The following is a 17,272-nucleotide window of genomic DNA, read 5'->3' on the forward strand; positions in this document are numbered from 1 at the left end:
TTTTTGGTTGTATATTGAACTTTTTTATTACAAATTAAACCATTTGGTTAAAAATTAAACTATTTTAATCTATTTGTAGAAAATCATTGTATTTTGTTGAAACTTCGTCTAAAAAAAAATAATAATCTTAATTGTTTATTTGAAATTCATCATTTTGGTTGAAAATTCGACCATTTTGTTAAATAAATTTCTCTTTTAGTTGAATTCAACTGGTTGAAAATTCGTTGTTTTTATTTAAAATTAGGTTTTTAACTTAAAATTTAATAATTCCATTTTTTATTAAAAAATTGGATTAGTTCGAAATTCATCTTTCTTTATTAAAAATTAACTTCCTGGTTGAAAATTCTACTTTAACAGTTTAAATCTAAACTGTTTTCTAAAACCTTCTGTGTAATGAGAAAATTCAAGTATTTTGTTAAAAAGTCACCCTTTTGGATTTAAAATCAAACCACTTTTTTTTAAATTCTTCTACTCATGTAGAAAATTAAACTATTTGTTGAAAACTTATTTATGTATTTGTTTCAGAATTAAACTTTTTTATTGTTCTTGAAAAGTAATTTTTAAACTGGAAATTAAATTATGCCATTTTCGATTGAAAACTTATCTTTTTTAATTAGAAATTCAGCTATTTGTTAAAAAAATGTATAAATTTAGTTGGAAATTCGCCTTTTGGTAGAAAAATTAATCTTCTGCATTGAAAACTCATCTTTGTAGTTTAAAAATTGAGTTATTAAACTTATGAGCTGAGATTGTTAAAAATTCATATTTATGGTTAAAAATTCACCTGATCTGTTCAAAATAAGATTTTCCTTGATTCTTTTTTCACTGAAAATTTAACTGTTCCATTTATAGTGCAGAACTTACCTTTTTTAGTTAAAATTTAATTCTTTGGTTGAAAATTTAACTATTTTTAAAAAATTAGTTTTTTGTTGTTAAAATATCAAGATTATATTTGTTGTGCTTTCATTTTTTTAATTTCGACAATTTGATTCAAAATTCACTATAGCAGGAAGTTCCATTATTTGTTTAAAAAATCAGCTATTTTGTTAAAATTTAATTCTTTTCTTAAAAGATGATTTATTTTGGTAAATATTCAAGTATTTTATTTAAAAGTAACTGTCTTTAAACAATTCAATTATTTGGTTCAAAGCAAAACGGTTTTATGAAAAATTTGTTTTTCGGGTTAAAAAATCTGTTATTATGGTAACAAATTTAACTATTTGGTTGAAAATTAATTTTTTGGCACAAAATTATATTTTCGTGTAGAAAATTTAACATTTTTTTAGATAATTCGCCTTTTTGGCTTGAACATCTTTCTTTTTGTAGGAATCTCATGTTTTTTGGTAAAAACTTCAAATTTTTGGGTAAAAATTCATCTTTTTTGGTTAAAAATCCATTATTTTGTTAAATATTCATCTTTTTTTATTGATAATTCAACTATTTTGTTGAAAATTCGTTCTTTAAATTTGGAAAATCAACGATTTAGTTGTAAATGCAACTGTTTGGTTGATCTTTGTTTTTTTTTTGTTAAAAAGTCATCTTTTGTCCAAAAATTCAACTTTTTTAGTAGAAAATTTCTGGGTTAAAAATTCATCTTTCTTGGTTTAAAATTCAACTGTCCTCTTAAAAAATTGATATTTTTAGCTTGAAGATTCCACTATTTGTTTAAAAATTCATGACCCTACTTTTCAGTCTTAAAAAAATAATAATAACTGAATAAATTTTAATATTTCAATTCAAATGAAATTTAAACTAAAATTGCAAATATAAAGCTGAAAAATTATTTTTCAAAACTGCATGAAAAAATATTTTATTTAAAAATTAAGAATTAAAAATAAGGAGAGTTCAAAATGAAAAATTTTCAAGCGCAAATTTGAACATTGACAAACTGTAACCATTAAGAAATGAATAATTTTAAACTATTCTTTTTTTAAATCCTTCATTAAAAATAGTTGACATTGTCTAATGAATTGTGTATCTTTGTATTTGAAAATATTTTCAAATTGCATAATTTATAATATTTTAATTATTTGAAACATATAACTACTAAGTTGTCCAATTTTCAAAGTTTTTAATTTAAAATTGTTCAACTAATAAAGACAGTTGATTCTTTTATTTTGAAAATGAACAATTAAAAATTGAGTTAGAAATTTTTGCGACCTTATTTCAAAAAATATAAACACCCAATTACAAAATCGAAAATTACTTAAAATTAAAAACCTTTAAAGTTATAACTTAGAAAAATCTCCAGCTTAAAAAAATTTTAACATCGAAATTATTCGGTTAAAATGTTTTTATTAAAATCGTAAATATAAAAGTGTCATAAGTCATATTTGCCATAGCTAAAAATACATAAAAATATAGCTTAAATTCTTATAAAAAAGAAATGCGTTATGATTTTTAAAATAAAAATACTTGGTCATTACAAAATTTGTCTACTCATTGCTATAAATTCCGCGGAAAAAGGTAACAGAGATCGCAGAACAATTCGCATGCATGATTAATAATAATTGTCATATATGTACATACTAAATATTTATATACGAAATAATTATTATGCTTTACACGACACTTTTTGCGGGTCGTTATAAATTATTTAATATTTTGTGGTGTATCAATGGTCTAATCGAAAATTCAAGAATCAGCACCAAGATTCAATTTCGATTTTCATTAATTTGCTACTAGTTAAAAAATTTACTAATAGTCGTAAAATACTGATATAGTTCAGTATTCTAACATTGGTAAATGCTCTTTGAGTACAAAGAAACTTTAATTATCAGGAAGCAAAAGTGAGTTTTTGTTAAAAAAAAAATTCTCTTTTAATGAGTTAAGAGCGATTCATATATTTTATTCCCTTGTCCATATTAAATGCAGTTTGAATAAAACTTAAGGACTTTCTGCATTTCTGAATTTTGCTAAACATTCTTGCTAAAAGAAAAATATTAAAAGTTTTTTAATATTGGGGAATAATTCTGTTCTTAACATTTTGCTTAAAAGATTTAAAAATATGTCGAAAAAGAATTTGGAAAATTTTAAGGCAACTTTTTTCAGTTTTGCAGGATTTATAAAAATTGTAAAGAAACTTTGAATTATTTCAAACGAAATGAATTTTTTATTTTGAAAAATTAATTTTAAGAAAATATTTGAAAATATTTTTAACCTTTCAAATGATTTCTTAAAATTTCGGAAAAGAATCTAGAAAATTTTGAACCAAAATGCTTGAATTTTGAACAAAAAATTCAGAAGATTTTCAAGAATTTTAAACGTCTTCAAGAGAAGAAATTTTTTTTAGATTTCTGGGAAGATTTTTAATGATTTTTTTATTTTACAAATTTTTTAAAAGAATATTCAAAAACGTTTTCAAAAATATTCCAAAAGATTTTCAAAATTGTCAACAACAAAAAATCTGAAAGGTTTTAAGGTAGCTTTTTTAATTTTGCAGAATTTTTTCAAAATTTAAGCAAAACTTCGAATAATTTAAAAATACATTTACAAGTTTTAAAAAATTCCCAAATTTGAAAAGAGTTTAGGAAGTTTTAAATAAAATGGCAATTTTTGAAGATTTCGAAATAAAATGTTGAAGTTTTTTAAAGACTTTAAAAGGTTTCAAGATAATGAAATTTTTTTAGATCCAAAACGAAAAAAAATGAATCCGGAAGATTTTAAGATAATTTTAAGAATAATTCGAGTTAGTTTAAAAGACATAAGAAGTTTTCAAGTTTTTAAGTTTTCAAGAGATTAAAAATATTTTTAAACATTGAAAAGTTTCCGAAAATTTAGAAAATATTTTTGTTCCAAGCGTCAAAAAGTCCTAAATATCTTTGAAACTAAAACAAAGTTTTTCTACCATTTTTATTATTCCATCCAAATAAAAAAAATGTCTTCGCAATTTTCTAAATACTTTTTCGGCATATTTAAAATCTTCAAAAATCTCTTTGAATTTTCTCGAGAAACCTAGACAAATTATATTTATATAACCTTAAAGCAAATAAACAAATAAAATTAAAAAATAAACAGTTGTTGCGTTTGTATTTTGCATTGACAATTATTTCTCTTTTAAAAATAATATTTTGCCTCGCATTTGTTTTCATTATTGATTTTAAAAAAACTTCTTTCATTAAAAATGCAACCATGTCTTTGTTGAAATTTTTCTATTTTGTTTGAAAATCGAGCTGATTTGGTTGATATTTAATCCAATTTATTAAAATTGTAACTGTTTATTTTAAAATAAAAATCTTTTTTGGTTGATGATTCAACTGTTTTCTTCAAATTTCGTATTTTTCGATGAATTCAACTCTTTTTCAAGTTTTTTGAGAGGTTTCAACAGAAAAATACAATTTTCTTAAGCTTCATTGGAAAATTTCAAACAATTTTTTTTAGAACACAAAAAGAATTCTAAGAGAAAACTATAAAATATTTCAAAACGTTTCCCAAAAATTTTAAAAAGAATGTAAAAGATTTTAAAGAAAATTTCAAGTAATTTTAAGAGATATTTTGAATTTTTAAAGCAATTAAAAAAGAATTAAAATTTGTACAGATTTCTAATTTTTTAGTGCACATTTTTGGAGGATCCAAACAACATTTTTTTAAACAATTTTAGAAGTTTTTAAGAGAATAACATTTTTTTCTTGAAATTTCTGAAAAATTTCAAATAATTTTTGATCGTGAGAAAGAATTCTAGGAAATATGCACATGATTTTTCATTTTTTTTTTTTTTGAAAAATTAATTTTAAGACACCATTTTATAGTTTTCTGGATTACAAAATTTTAGAAAAAAAACTCGATTAAGTTTAAGAGATGCTTAGAAGCTTTGAAAAGATACAAAAATATTTTTAAACTTTAAAAGATTTCAACAAATTTAAAACAAAATGTCGATTTTTTAAGATTTCAAATACAAATTTTTTCCCAAGATCCTTATGGTTTTTTTTAACTTGAAACGATTAAAAATTTTAAAAATCATGCTTAAAAAAAATTCAGAAAAACTTTGCATTATTTTAAAATATATTCCAAATTTGTAGAAATTTTAAAAAGAATCGAAAATAATTTAAATCTTGAGAAGACAAAAAAAATTATAGAAAATGTAGATGTTGAAGATTTTGAAAAAGAATCTTTTTAGAATTATGAAGTTTAAAATATTTTTAAATGTTGCAAGACGGTCAAAAAATAAGATTAAGATTCCTGGAAAATTGGAAGTAATTTTTTGTTTTGAAAAATTAATTTTTAGAAAATATTCTTAAAGATTTTTATCCTCGAAATATAATTTGGTTGCAATTTTATTTTTATTTCTTGGCTGAAAAACCTTCCTTCATTGAAAATTCTACTATTTTCTTTAAAATTTGTCTTTTTTGGTTAGAAATTCGTGTTTTTAGTTGAAAATTCAGTTATATGATTAAAAATTCCATTTTTTGGCTGAAGATTCATCGTATATGTTAAAAATTCGTCTTTTTGTCTGTAAAATTTAACATTTTTATAGAAAATTCAATTATTTTGATGAAATTTGCACTACTTTGAAGGAAATTCATATTTTTGGATTGAAAAATCAACTGTTTTACAAAAAATTCGTCTTTTGGCTTGAAATTTGAAAAAAAAAATAGTAAGACTTTTTTCTGTCATGACTGGAAACTTCATATTTGTTACAAATTCTACTATTTAACTATTCTGTTAGAAAAACAAACTACTTGTATAAAAATTCAATTATTTATTTAAAAATTCGAGTATTTTGTTGGAATTTAGTTTTCTTTTGGTGTACAAAATTAATTGTTATATCTGTAAATTTAAGTATTTGGTAGAAAATTCTTGCATTTTCTTGTAAATTCGTATTTTTTGGTAGAATTATTAATCTTCTTCATTTAATTTTTAATTTTTAATTTAATTAATTTCTTAATTTTCTTCAAACTTCTACAAGTCGGAAATCTTCAAAAATCTTTTTAAATTTTCTCAAGAATTTTAGGAAAAAGTATATATTTATGTAACCTTCAAAACAAATAAACTTGAAAAAATGGTCATTCCAATTTTTTTTATTTCGTATTAAAAATTATTTTTACCCTCAAAGTACAGTTTGTTTGAAATTTATTCTCCTTCTCGACTGAAAAATCTTTCTTCGTACAAAATTCAACACTTTTCATAAGAAATTATCTTTTTGGTTTGAAAATGTATCTTTCTTGGAAAACATTTGATCTTTATTCGTTCAAAATGTAATTTTTTGGTTTAAAATTTGTGTTTCTCAGAATTTTTTTCAAATGAAATACCGAAGTTATTAAATTTTCCATTGAGAATATTTATAAACCGCTAAAAGCAAATAAAGTTAAAAAGTAAGTAGTTACTCGAAAATTTGTTTTTCTATTAAAAATTATTTCCCCCCTTAAATTAAAAGATACAAACGGTTTTAAAAACTCACTTATGTCTCCCTTTAAATATCGTCCATTTTCACTGGATTACACACGATATAAAAAATAAAATCTCAGGATTGCACTTGCCAGTCAAAAAAAAAAAAGAAATAGAGTCTTCATTTTTCCAAAATTAATATCAACTTTTTGAGTATCAAACACGTATCACAAGTGTCGAAAAAAATTAATTAAATTGGTCCATCTTGAGTTTAAAATAAATAAGACGAACTGAGAAAAATTGAGGTAAAAAAAAGAAATAATATCTAACTTGTGAGATTCGAAGAGATATTTTCTATAAAAATGGTCGCACTGCCCTTTTAAAATTTGAATCACAAAGCACCTAAATGAACTAATCGCTACAGCTCGTCGTGATTTGCGTTGTTTTTAATATTCAAAATTTTCAAAACGTTGCGCTGGATTTCTTCGGCTTTTTCGCCATCTATTCTATAACCTTCAATCGAATTTTTACGGCTAGATTTTGCACCGTAAACCATAAGAGTTGGATATGCGCGAACTCCTACTTGTTGACACTGCTGTCTGTAAATTTCGCAGTTGAGCCGCCCTAGCCGAATTTTACCTTCAAGAAGCTGAAAAACATAAAAATAAAATTGAATTTCAGTCAAACCGATCGAAAATTATCCAATTATAAAATATCCGAACTAGAAAGTTCCCGAATTTAACAAATATAATAATTTTTTCTCATAAATATTATTTATTTATTAAAAATACAAGAATCAAATATTTTAAACAGAAAAAAATAATTATTTTTAATATTTAAAGTTTCTAAAATTATTGTTTAAATTTAAAATTAAAATAATTGAAAACAATATAATTTGGAATGCAATTTTTTTTCAAAGATTGGATTATTGTATTTTTAATAAATAAATAATATTTAGAGCCAAAAATTTATTGTTTCAATTCATGAAATTTATAACTAAGGAATTTTCTAGTTCGGTAATTTTACAATGCGGCAATTTTCTGTCGGAAATTTTATCATTTGGGCATTTTTCAATTCGAGAATTATATTAAGTAAAACGGAATTAAAAGGAGATTTCATTTATTATTATTAAAATAAATATAAATTATTATTGAAATATTAACTATAATTTTGTGGAAAATCCGTCTTTTTGGGTCGAAACTTAAAATATTTTGGTAGAAAATTCAATAATTTGATTGTAGCTTTAAAATTAATATTTTTTAGTTGAAATTAAACACGCTTAGTAGAAAATTCATCTTTTTAATTTAAAGATTCAAGAATTTGCTATAAAAGTTAAATAATTGTTAATAATTCGGCAATTTTCTGTCGGGAATTTTATTATTCAGGAATTTTCAAATTCGGTAATAGCGGGAATTTCATTATCCGAGAATCTTTCAATTCGGGAATTATGTTAAGTAATGGTGGATTAAAAGAAGATTTCATTTTATATTATTATTAAAAACTTTTTATATTAACAATATTTCTAGTCTATATTTTTATTTTCTAATTAAAAACTCGTGCATTTTCCTCAAAAATGGCATTTTTTGGTAAAAAGTTAATCTTTTCCGTTAAAAATTCAGACATTTTGTTAAAAATTGATTTTTTTATTCACGATTCATCTCTTTGACTGAGTATTTAAATATTCTGTTAAAAATTATTTTTTTTTTTTTATAATTCAACTCTTTTCATTTAAAATTCAAATATTTTGTTGTTGAAATATCCACTATAACATTTTTCGTTAAAAATTCATATTTTTTGTAAAAAATTTAATAATTGATTAAAAAGTGATAGATGAAAATTCAACAATTTTCTTAAAAAGTCAAATGTTGTTTTTTTAAATCTGTCTTTTTGGGTTAAAAAATAAACTGTTTTGGTAAAAAAATTCAACAATTTGGTCGAAAATTAACTTTGATCTTTAAAATTCATATTTTTCAATTGAAATTAAACTGTTTTGTAGGAAATTAGTTTACTGTGTCTTGGAAATTAAACACTGGTTTAGATTGTTGTTATTTTTTGACTGAAAAATCTTTCTTGGTTGATGATTCATCTCTTGGGTGAAAAATGTAACTATATTTTGTAAAATTAGTTTTTTTTATCAAAAATTAATTTTTTTGCTTAAAAATTCAACAATTTCGTAAAGATTCAAATCTTTGGTACAAAATTCGAATCTTCGGTATTAAATTGAAATATTTGGTTAGAAATTATCTTTTGTGCTAAAAATTAAAATTTTTTTTATTAAAAATTTTACTGTTTTGTAGAAAATTCATATTGGACTTGAAAATTTAATAATTTGGTTGAAATTTTTGTTCATTCGCTGAAACTTAATCCTTTTGGTTGAAAATTAATTTCTTTGATTGCGGATTTAATTATTTTGTTGAAAATTCGTATTTTTATTGAATATCCAACTTTCTAATATTTTAGTTATGTTATTTTTGGTGGAAAATTCATCTTTTGGATTAAATATTAAGATATTTGGTTAAAAATTCATTTTTTTAATAGAAAATTTAACTATTTTATTAAAAATTAATATTTTTGGCTTGAAAATTTAACAATTTGGTATAAATTTCAAATTTTTGGTGTAAAAATGAACTTTTGTGCTAAAAATAAAAAATTGTGGATTACAATTCTTACTGTTTTGCAGAAAATTCAATAATTTGGTTGAAATTTTTGTTCATCAGCTGAAACTAGATCTGTTTGGCGAAAAATTAATTTCTTTGGTTGCGAATTTAACTAATTTCTTTGAAAATTTGATGTTGAAAATCCAATTTTCTAATATTTTAATCTGTTTTAATTATGCTATTATTGTTTAAAATTAATCTCTTTTAGTTGAAAATTCATGTATTTAAGTGAAAAATTCTCTTTTCTGGAATAAAATTCAACTTTTGGTTTGAAAATTTGTTTTAAAAAATCAATTTTTTGCCTTTGAAAGTTCATTATTTTGGATGAACTATTTTCTTTCTAGACTTCACAAATCTTTATTTGTTCAAAATTCGTCTTTTTATACGAAAACTGATTTCTTTAGTAGAAAATTGGACAATTTTGTTAAAAATTAACTTTTTTAACATTTGAATTTTTTTTATGCTGAAAATTGATCTTTTTGACATACAAATTCAATAGTTTTTGTCGAAGGGTTTATTCTTTCATGATTGAAAATTCTAATATTTTGCTGAAAATTAGACTTTTTTGGAGTTGAAAATTCTTTTTCTTTTTAACGTTTTAAATACGCTATTTTTGTTTGATTTTTTTTTAGTACGAAATGTATGGTATTTTGTTGAAAATTATCCTTTTTCGGCGAAGAAAAAATTTCTGGGTTACAAATTTAGATATATTAGGTCAAAAATTCATTAATATTGTTGAAGATTAATTATTTTAGTTAAGAATTAATTTTTGTTAACATTTTAAATACGCTATTTTTGTTCGAAAATTTTTCTTTTTTTAGTTCAAAATTCATGTATTTTGTTGAAAATTATCCTTTTTCGGCGAAGAAAAAATTTGTGGGTTACAAATTTAGATATATTAGGTTAAAAATTCATTTTCATTGTTGAAGATTAATTATTTTAGTTAAGAATTAATTTTTTTATAGAAAATTCAAACTATTTTGTTCAAAAATAATTTGTTGGCTAAAAATTTGAAAATGTGGTAGAAAATGCAACTATTTAAGGAAAAAGTTGAACTATTTTGTTGAAAATTAACATTCTTGTTGAAAATTCATATTTTTTAGTTGAAGATTCATAATTTTAATTGAAAATTCATCTCTTTGGATAAATACTTAACTATTTTGTTGTAAATTAGTATTTTTTGGTATAATTCAAACTTTTTTATTTAAAATTTCAATCTTTTTTTTTTTTTTTGTTAAAATATCAACTTGAACCTTTTTCGTCAAAAATGATCTTTTTTGATAAAAAAATTCGAAAATTGGTTAAAAAGGTATTTATTTAGATAGACAGACAACAATTTCGTTTAAAGGCAAATGCTTTTTTGAAGATCCATCTTTTTGAGTTAAAAGTTAAACTATTTTGGTAAAAAAATAAACTATTTGGATGAAAATGAACTTTTATCATTAAAATTCATATTTTTCAGTTGAAATTAAACTGTTTTGTACAAAGTTTCTTATTTTGCCTTAGAAATTGAACAAATTGTTTGACATTTTTATTCTTTTTTGACTGAAAAATCTTGTTGGTTGATGATTCATCTCTGGGGTGAAAAATGTAACTATATTGTGGGAAATTAGTTGTTTTTTTTTTGGTCAAAAATTAACTTTTTTGTTGAAAAATTACATTTTCGGATCAAAAATTAAACTTTTTTGTAAAAAAAGTCGATTCATCGGCTTGCAAATTTAACGATATCGTAGAAAATGTATCTTTTTGGGTAAAAATGAATCTTCTGTTGAAAATTTATATTTTAGTTCTGAAAATTAAACTGCTTTGTACAAAAATAGTCTCTTTGGTTTAAAAATTGAACAAATTTGTAGAAAATTCTACTATTTGGTTGAAAATCAATCTTTTTGTTGATAACTCAGATTTTCTAGTTATAAATTTAACTGTTTTATAAAGGATAATTCTTTTTTGGTTAAATTTAACGGTTTTTGATTTAAAAGAAAGGTATTTTTTGTTGAAATATCAACTATTGAATTTCTGGTTAAGAATTGATCTTTTTTGTTTGAAAATTGAACAACTTCATTTGAAGTTGAACTACTTTGTTAAAATGGATTTTTTGTTTGAAGGTTCATAATTCCATTTCAAAATTCATCTCTTTGGTAGAAAATTCTTCTTTTTTTTGTATAGAAAATCATAAATGAGAAAATTATATAAATTGGGATTAGATAAAAAAAGGGGACGGACTGTGATTCCTGATATTTAGAATATTTGACAAACCTGGGCAGCAATGTTGTAATGAGGTTCTAGTTTTTGACAGTGGCCACACCAGGGTGCGTAGAAATCTACCAACCAGGCTTCTTTTCCTTTTACAACCTCGTTTTGGAAAGAGCTGGAACTCAAATCTTTTACTTTCACTGGGAAAAATCCTGTAATCCAGAGAAGCATCGAAAAGAAATCCCTCTGCCCATTATATAATCTGTAAAAAGGAAAAGAGAATTATTTTATTAAAAAAAAAAGACATTTTAAGAAGTGGAACTTGAAAGATTTAAAAAAAAGACAAATTTAAAACCCAACAAAAAAGAACTTTAGGAATTTACGATAAAAAAATGTGAATTTAAAAAAAACGCCTTTTAACGTGCAAACATTTTACATCACATGAGATTAAAAAATAATCACTTATTAAAGTCAGTAATTTTAAGTTCAAAAATGATCAAAATCTCTCAAATTACAATATTTTTAAATTCAATCATGAAAAATGCACAATTTGAAGTTTAAGATCTTGAGATTCCAAAATTTTAGATTTAGAATCAGGCATTCGAAAGTATATATAAACTTTTTTTAAATGCTGAATTTATAATTTTAAATTCAAACTTTTAAATTTCACCACTTGAAATTAAAGAATTTAAAATTAAATGTGTTTTAACTGTTCATAAAAGCGTTCAAAATTAAATAACTTAAAATTTTAAAAAAACATTAAAAATTGATCAACTAGAACTGTGAGTCGTGTAATTAAATCGCTCAATACTAATTATTGTCAAAATGTGCCTTCTATTTAACGAAATCCAATTAAAAATTTAATTTCTAAATTTTAAAATTAACATCGATAAACTGCAATTTTCATAGTTGAAAGCTTGAATTGCTTAAAACTAAATTACTAATTAAAACATTAAACACCGTTTTTTTATTGGACCCCTGGAAAATCCAACAATCTCGAAAAGCTAATATTTTTCAAATTCAAACTTCAAAATTAGGCAATTTTAATTTTAAGATCTTGATAATAAACCATTTTTAAGTAATTTCTGTAATTTGAAGAATTTTTTCCAAATATTTAGGAAAAATTTGAATAATTTTAAAAAAATACTCAGAAGTTATTAAAAAATTTCAACAATATTTAAACTTTGAAAAGATTTTTTTTTTAATTCAAAACAAAACATGGCTTTTTGAAGATTTCGGAATAAAATGTATAGATTTTGAAAGTGCATGAAAGATTTTACTGTAATCACAATACCTATTGTCAAAAAAGATGAATAGGTGACATTTTTTTCTAAAATAGGTGGCAAAAAGGTGATAAAAAAATGTTAAATAAGACAAACATGTTAAACTTTCAAGCAAAAAATATAAATAGTCTGCATTTTTAAACCACAAAAGTTCAAGTATTAACCAAAAAATTAAGTAGAGGAATTCCTATCAAGAAAAATCAATTTAAATTTTTTTTAATTTTCAATTTAAAAAACAGCAATAAAAACGAATTTTCTACAAAAAAGTTGAATTTTGTACAAAATAGTTACTTTTATACCCAAATTTTTAATTTCAAATAAAATAGTCTAATCTCAACCAAAATAGATAAATCTTCAACTAAGAAGTTGCATTTTAACCAAAAACTCAAAAAGAGATGAAGTTTCTACCAAAAAACGAATTTTCACCCAAGAAACATTTTTCAGTAAAGAATGAAAAATAATGTTAACCAATCTGTTGAACTTTCAACAAAAAATATTAATTTTTATCAAAAAATGTTATAGTTGATATTTCCACAACAAAATTTTAATTAAAAACAAAAAACAGTTTGTTTAATTCTCAAGCCAAAAAGCCTAATTCTCTATAAAACAATTTAATTTTGAAAACGAGAACATGAAATAACAACAAAAAAGTTTATTTACAATTAATCAGTTGACTTTTTTAACAAAATATTTGAATTTGCAGTTAAAAAAAAATTTTTACAACAAAAAGAATTGTTAATTTTATTTTTCAACCAAAAAAATGAAATTTGAAAAAATTCGTTCAACTTTCTTTCGTTCATCATTTTTTTGGTTAAAAATTCTACTTTTTGGTCACAAATTGTACTATATAGTTAAAGATTTAATTATTTTATTGAAAATTCCACTAGTTTCTTAAAAAGTCACCTTTTTTTGTTTAAAATTAATCTCTTGGTTCCAAAAATCTATTATTTCGTTCAAGACTTATCATTTTGGATCGAAAGTTTGTTCTTTTTATCAAAAACAAAAGAAAAAAGTACCATATTTCTGTACGAGAATTAATCTGAATTCAACTATTTTGTTAAAAAGACATATTTTTTTGTTGAAAATTCATCGTTTTTGGATTGAAATTTCTTTTTTACTTGAAAAATCGTCTTTTGGGTAGCAAATTCAAGTGTTTGCTTTAAAAAGTCACCTTTTGGCTAAAAATTCATCTCTTGGTTAGAAATTATACTATTTGGTTGAAAATTCAACTATTTTCTTAAAAAGTAATCCTTTGTTTCAAAATTTCAACTGATTCATTGAATACTTGTATTTTTGGAAAGAAAATCCATCCTTTTGGTGTAAAAATCCTCATTTGTTAGAAGTCATATTTTTAGTTGAAAATTCGTCTTCCTTGCTTCAAAATTAAATTGGCTTGTAAAATATTCATATTTTCAAATAAAAAATAAAAAATTAGGTTTGAAACTACAACTCTTCCTGGCTGAAGTTTAAACTCCTCCGTTTGAAAATTCGATCATTTGGTTCAAGATTCGTCGAATAGGAAAGTGTAATAAACACTGTATTTGATGTGCAAGTTATAACAATTTTTAATAAGTTCAAAAGATATTTAGAATTTTTGAAAAGATACAAAAATAATTTTTAAGATTTATAACAAAATATTAATAAGCTTTTTAAGAACCTTAAAAGGTTTCTGGAAAAATTTTAGATGATTTTTTATGTTACGAAAATTTATTTTCAGAGAACATTTAAAAAGATTTTCTAATTTTAACGAATATTTTAAAAATTTTCAACAAAGAATCTGGAAGATTTTAAGGTAACTGTTTTTATTGTTGCAGAACTTTTTAGGAAAAATTCGAATTCTTTAAGAAATATTTTGAATTTTTTTAATATTAAAAATTTTTAAGATTTTTTAAAACTCAAAACAAAACGTGGCTGTTTGAAGAATTCAAACTAAAATTTGATAGTTTTTTAAAAAAGATTTTGAAAGGATTGAAGATTGAAAAATTAACTTGAAGAGAATATTTCTAAAAAAATTTGAAACATTACATAATATTGAGGAATTTCTAAAAGTTTTCAATAGTTTTAAAATATTTCTAAATATTGAAAGATTTCCAGAAATGTATAAAATATATCTATATTTTTCCAAACATTAAAAAGTATTTATTATTTTTATAAAATTCTGTAAAATAAAAAAAATTATTTGCAATTTTCTAAATATATTGTTGACGTATCTTTATTCTTCAAAAATCTTTCTGACATTTCTTGAGAAAGTTATAATAATTATATTTGTATAACCTTAAAGCAAATAAACAAAGAAACTTAAAAAGAAATAGTCGTTGGAAATGTTCATTTTGGATTAAAAATTACTTTTCCTTTAAAATTATAATTTACCAACATTTTTTTCATAAAAAAATAATTGGAATCTTGAGATGACTACAAAACTTTTTAACAAGATGTAGATTTTTGAAGATTTCGAAAAAAAACCTAGAAGTCTATTAGGAAATTCGAAAGGTTTAAAAAGAATAATGAAATTTCAAAACGTTTCCTTAAATTTCAAAAAAGAATGTACACAATTTTTGTGAGGTACTTAGAAGTTTTTAAAAGAAACAAAAATAATTTTTAAGTTAAAAATAATACAATTGATTGAAAGCCAAATGCAGATTTTTGAATATTTCGAGGGGAAAACCCCCATTTAGAAGCTTTTTAAGAATTCTGCAGGTTTTTAAAAGATTTTAAAACATTTTTGAACATTTCGGAAACTAAGGTTTTTAAGAAATTTGAAAGGTTCTAAGGATTTTTAAATATTTCAGCATACTAAAAAAACGTTCTTTAGTTTCCTGGAAAATTTTAAGGAATTTTTTATTTTGAGAAAATGTTTAAAAAGATTTTAAAACACTTCACAATCTTTTTTTAATTTTCAACAAAGAAAATGAAAGATTTTAAAGTAATTTTAGAAATAATTCGAGTCAATTTAAAAAATATTAAAGAATTTTGGAAGTTTTTAAAAGATTAGAAATATTTTTAAACTTTAAAAGATATCCATAAAATGATAAAATATTTTCAAACTTTTACAAGCCCTAAATTTGGAAGAAAAACTATTAAAAAACCTTTTTAATTTATCACAAAGAATCTTAGGAAAATTATATTTATATAATCTTTGAAGCAAGTAAGCTTACAAAATTAATAGTTATTCGAACTTTTCATTTTTGATTAAAAATTATTTATTATGTTACAAAATTGGTATTTGTCGATAAATTCAACTCTTTTTTTTAAATTTAAAATAACATTTTTTAGCATAAATATTATCATATTTCTCGTTGAGAATTCATCTGATTTGGTTAAAAAATCAAATATTTGGTCAAAATTTTTCTCAAAAATCTTAGGAAAATTACATTTATATAACCTTCAAAACAAATAAAGTTAAAAAAAAATAAGCAGTTATTCAAATTTTTATTTTGTATTAAAAATTATGAATAATGCTAGTATTGTAAGTGATAATAAAATTAAAATAACTCACGCGACAGTGCTGAGTCCTTCGCTTCCCGAAGGATAAAGCCTAATAGTCGGATAACTTTGAATTCCTTGAGATCTGCAAAGGGCCGATTCAGCTTCACAATCGACATTTGCAATTTTTACAAACGTCAAAGGTCGCAAAGCTTTTGCAACTGCGGTCCATTCGGGAGCTAATTGTTGACAAGGTCCGCACCAGGGCGCAAAATAATCCACGACCCAAAGTAGTTTCGTTTTCTTTTTCACCAGTCTTTGGTTGAAAGTCTTGCCAGTAATTTGTATCACTACAAAATAAATTAAACTATAACAGGATTGCTAGAAGATCCAGAGTGGCCGTTTTAATGACAGAAAAAAATTTCCGGTTATTTTCCGGTTATTTTCCGATTATTTTCCGATTTTTTCCCGGTTCGCAAGCATTTTTTACGATCAATTAAATTTAAAAAATGAAAACTGTAAATCTATACCTTTTTTCTGTTTCAAGTTTAATCAAAAGCGAGCTAAAAATTACTGCGGTCAAAGTGAAACTCCTGAATTTTTAACTTTTAAAATTAAAGTTTCAAAGTTTTTTAATTCATTAATTTATTACAAATTCTCAATTATTTAATCGAATAAAATGAAAGCTACTAAGACTTTTCAACTGCAAATTTTTAAATAAATGCCCTGAAACTGCCAAAATAAATATTTGAAAAATTTATAAATTGTAGAGTTCAAAGATTTCGATTCAGTTCCAAAAATATAAATCCAAATTACCATTTTTAATGCTGTAAATTGAAGAATCCATCAATGAATTAAATTTTTTTTCTTTGTGAAATTTTTTGAAACCTTAATGAAAGATTTTAAATCTTTGTGAAATTTTTCTTTAATATTTGATTGTAAACGCTTTTGTGTACGTTTAAAATCATTGAAATCTTTTTAAATCTTCTCTAATTTCTTAAAAAACTTTTGAAATTCTTTCAAAATTTTAAAATTTTCTGAAATCAATGATATCTTTGAAAAAATGTTAATTCTTGAAATCTTTCAAAATCCTTGTCAATTTTTGGAATAACTTGTAAAATATTTCCTACATCTTTTGTATTTATTTGAAATCACTGGAATATTTGAAACTTTTCTTAAATTTTCTAAAAAAAATGTGAATTGGTTTAAAATCATGGAAATATTTTGTATTTTGGCCTCGTGAAACCTGTTTGAAATATTTTAAATCCTTATGAACTCTTATCCCTTTCTGAAATCTTCGAAATCGGGTGCACTGTACCCTTTCTGAAATCTTTGAATTTCAAATATTTATTGCATTTTCATGAAATCTTTGAAATATTTTGTATGCATTTA

At 22.6% G+C, this 17,272-nt stretch overlaps 1 protein-coding gene across 1 annotated transcript in view; it reads right to left on the minus strand.

Annotated features, from left to right (window-relative positions):
- Window positions 1-6,208: 6,208 nt before the first annotated feature.
- The window catches only part of LOC117172633 (dnaJ homolog subfamily C member 10-like), a 30,224-nt gene continuing 19,160 nt past the window's right edge, over window positions 6,209-17,272 (minus strand). Inside the window, exons 10-12 of the mRNA XM_033360738.1 lie at window positions 15,954-16,230; window positions 11,238-11,436; window positions 6,209-6,973 (exon numbers count right to left, since the gene is read on the minus strand). Of these exons, the coding sequence (XP_033216629.1) occupies window positions 6,743-6,973; window positions 11,238-11,436; window positions 15,954-16,230 (707 nt within the window). The 3' untranslated portion in view covers window positions 6,209-6,742. The remainder of the gene's footprint in view (window positions 6,974-11,237; window positions 11,437-15,953; window positions 16,231-17,272) is intronic.

Source organism: Belonocnema kinseyi, chromosome 5 (genome assembly GCF_010883055.1).
Source record: "Belonocnema kinseyi isolate 2016_QV_RU_SX_M_011 chromosome 5, B_treatae_v1, whole genome shotgun sequence".
Classification (NCBI taxonomy): domain Eukaryota; kingdom Metazoa; phylum Arthropoda; class Insecta; order Hymenoptera; family Cynipidae; genus Belonocnema; species Belonocnema kinseyi.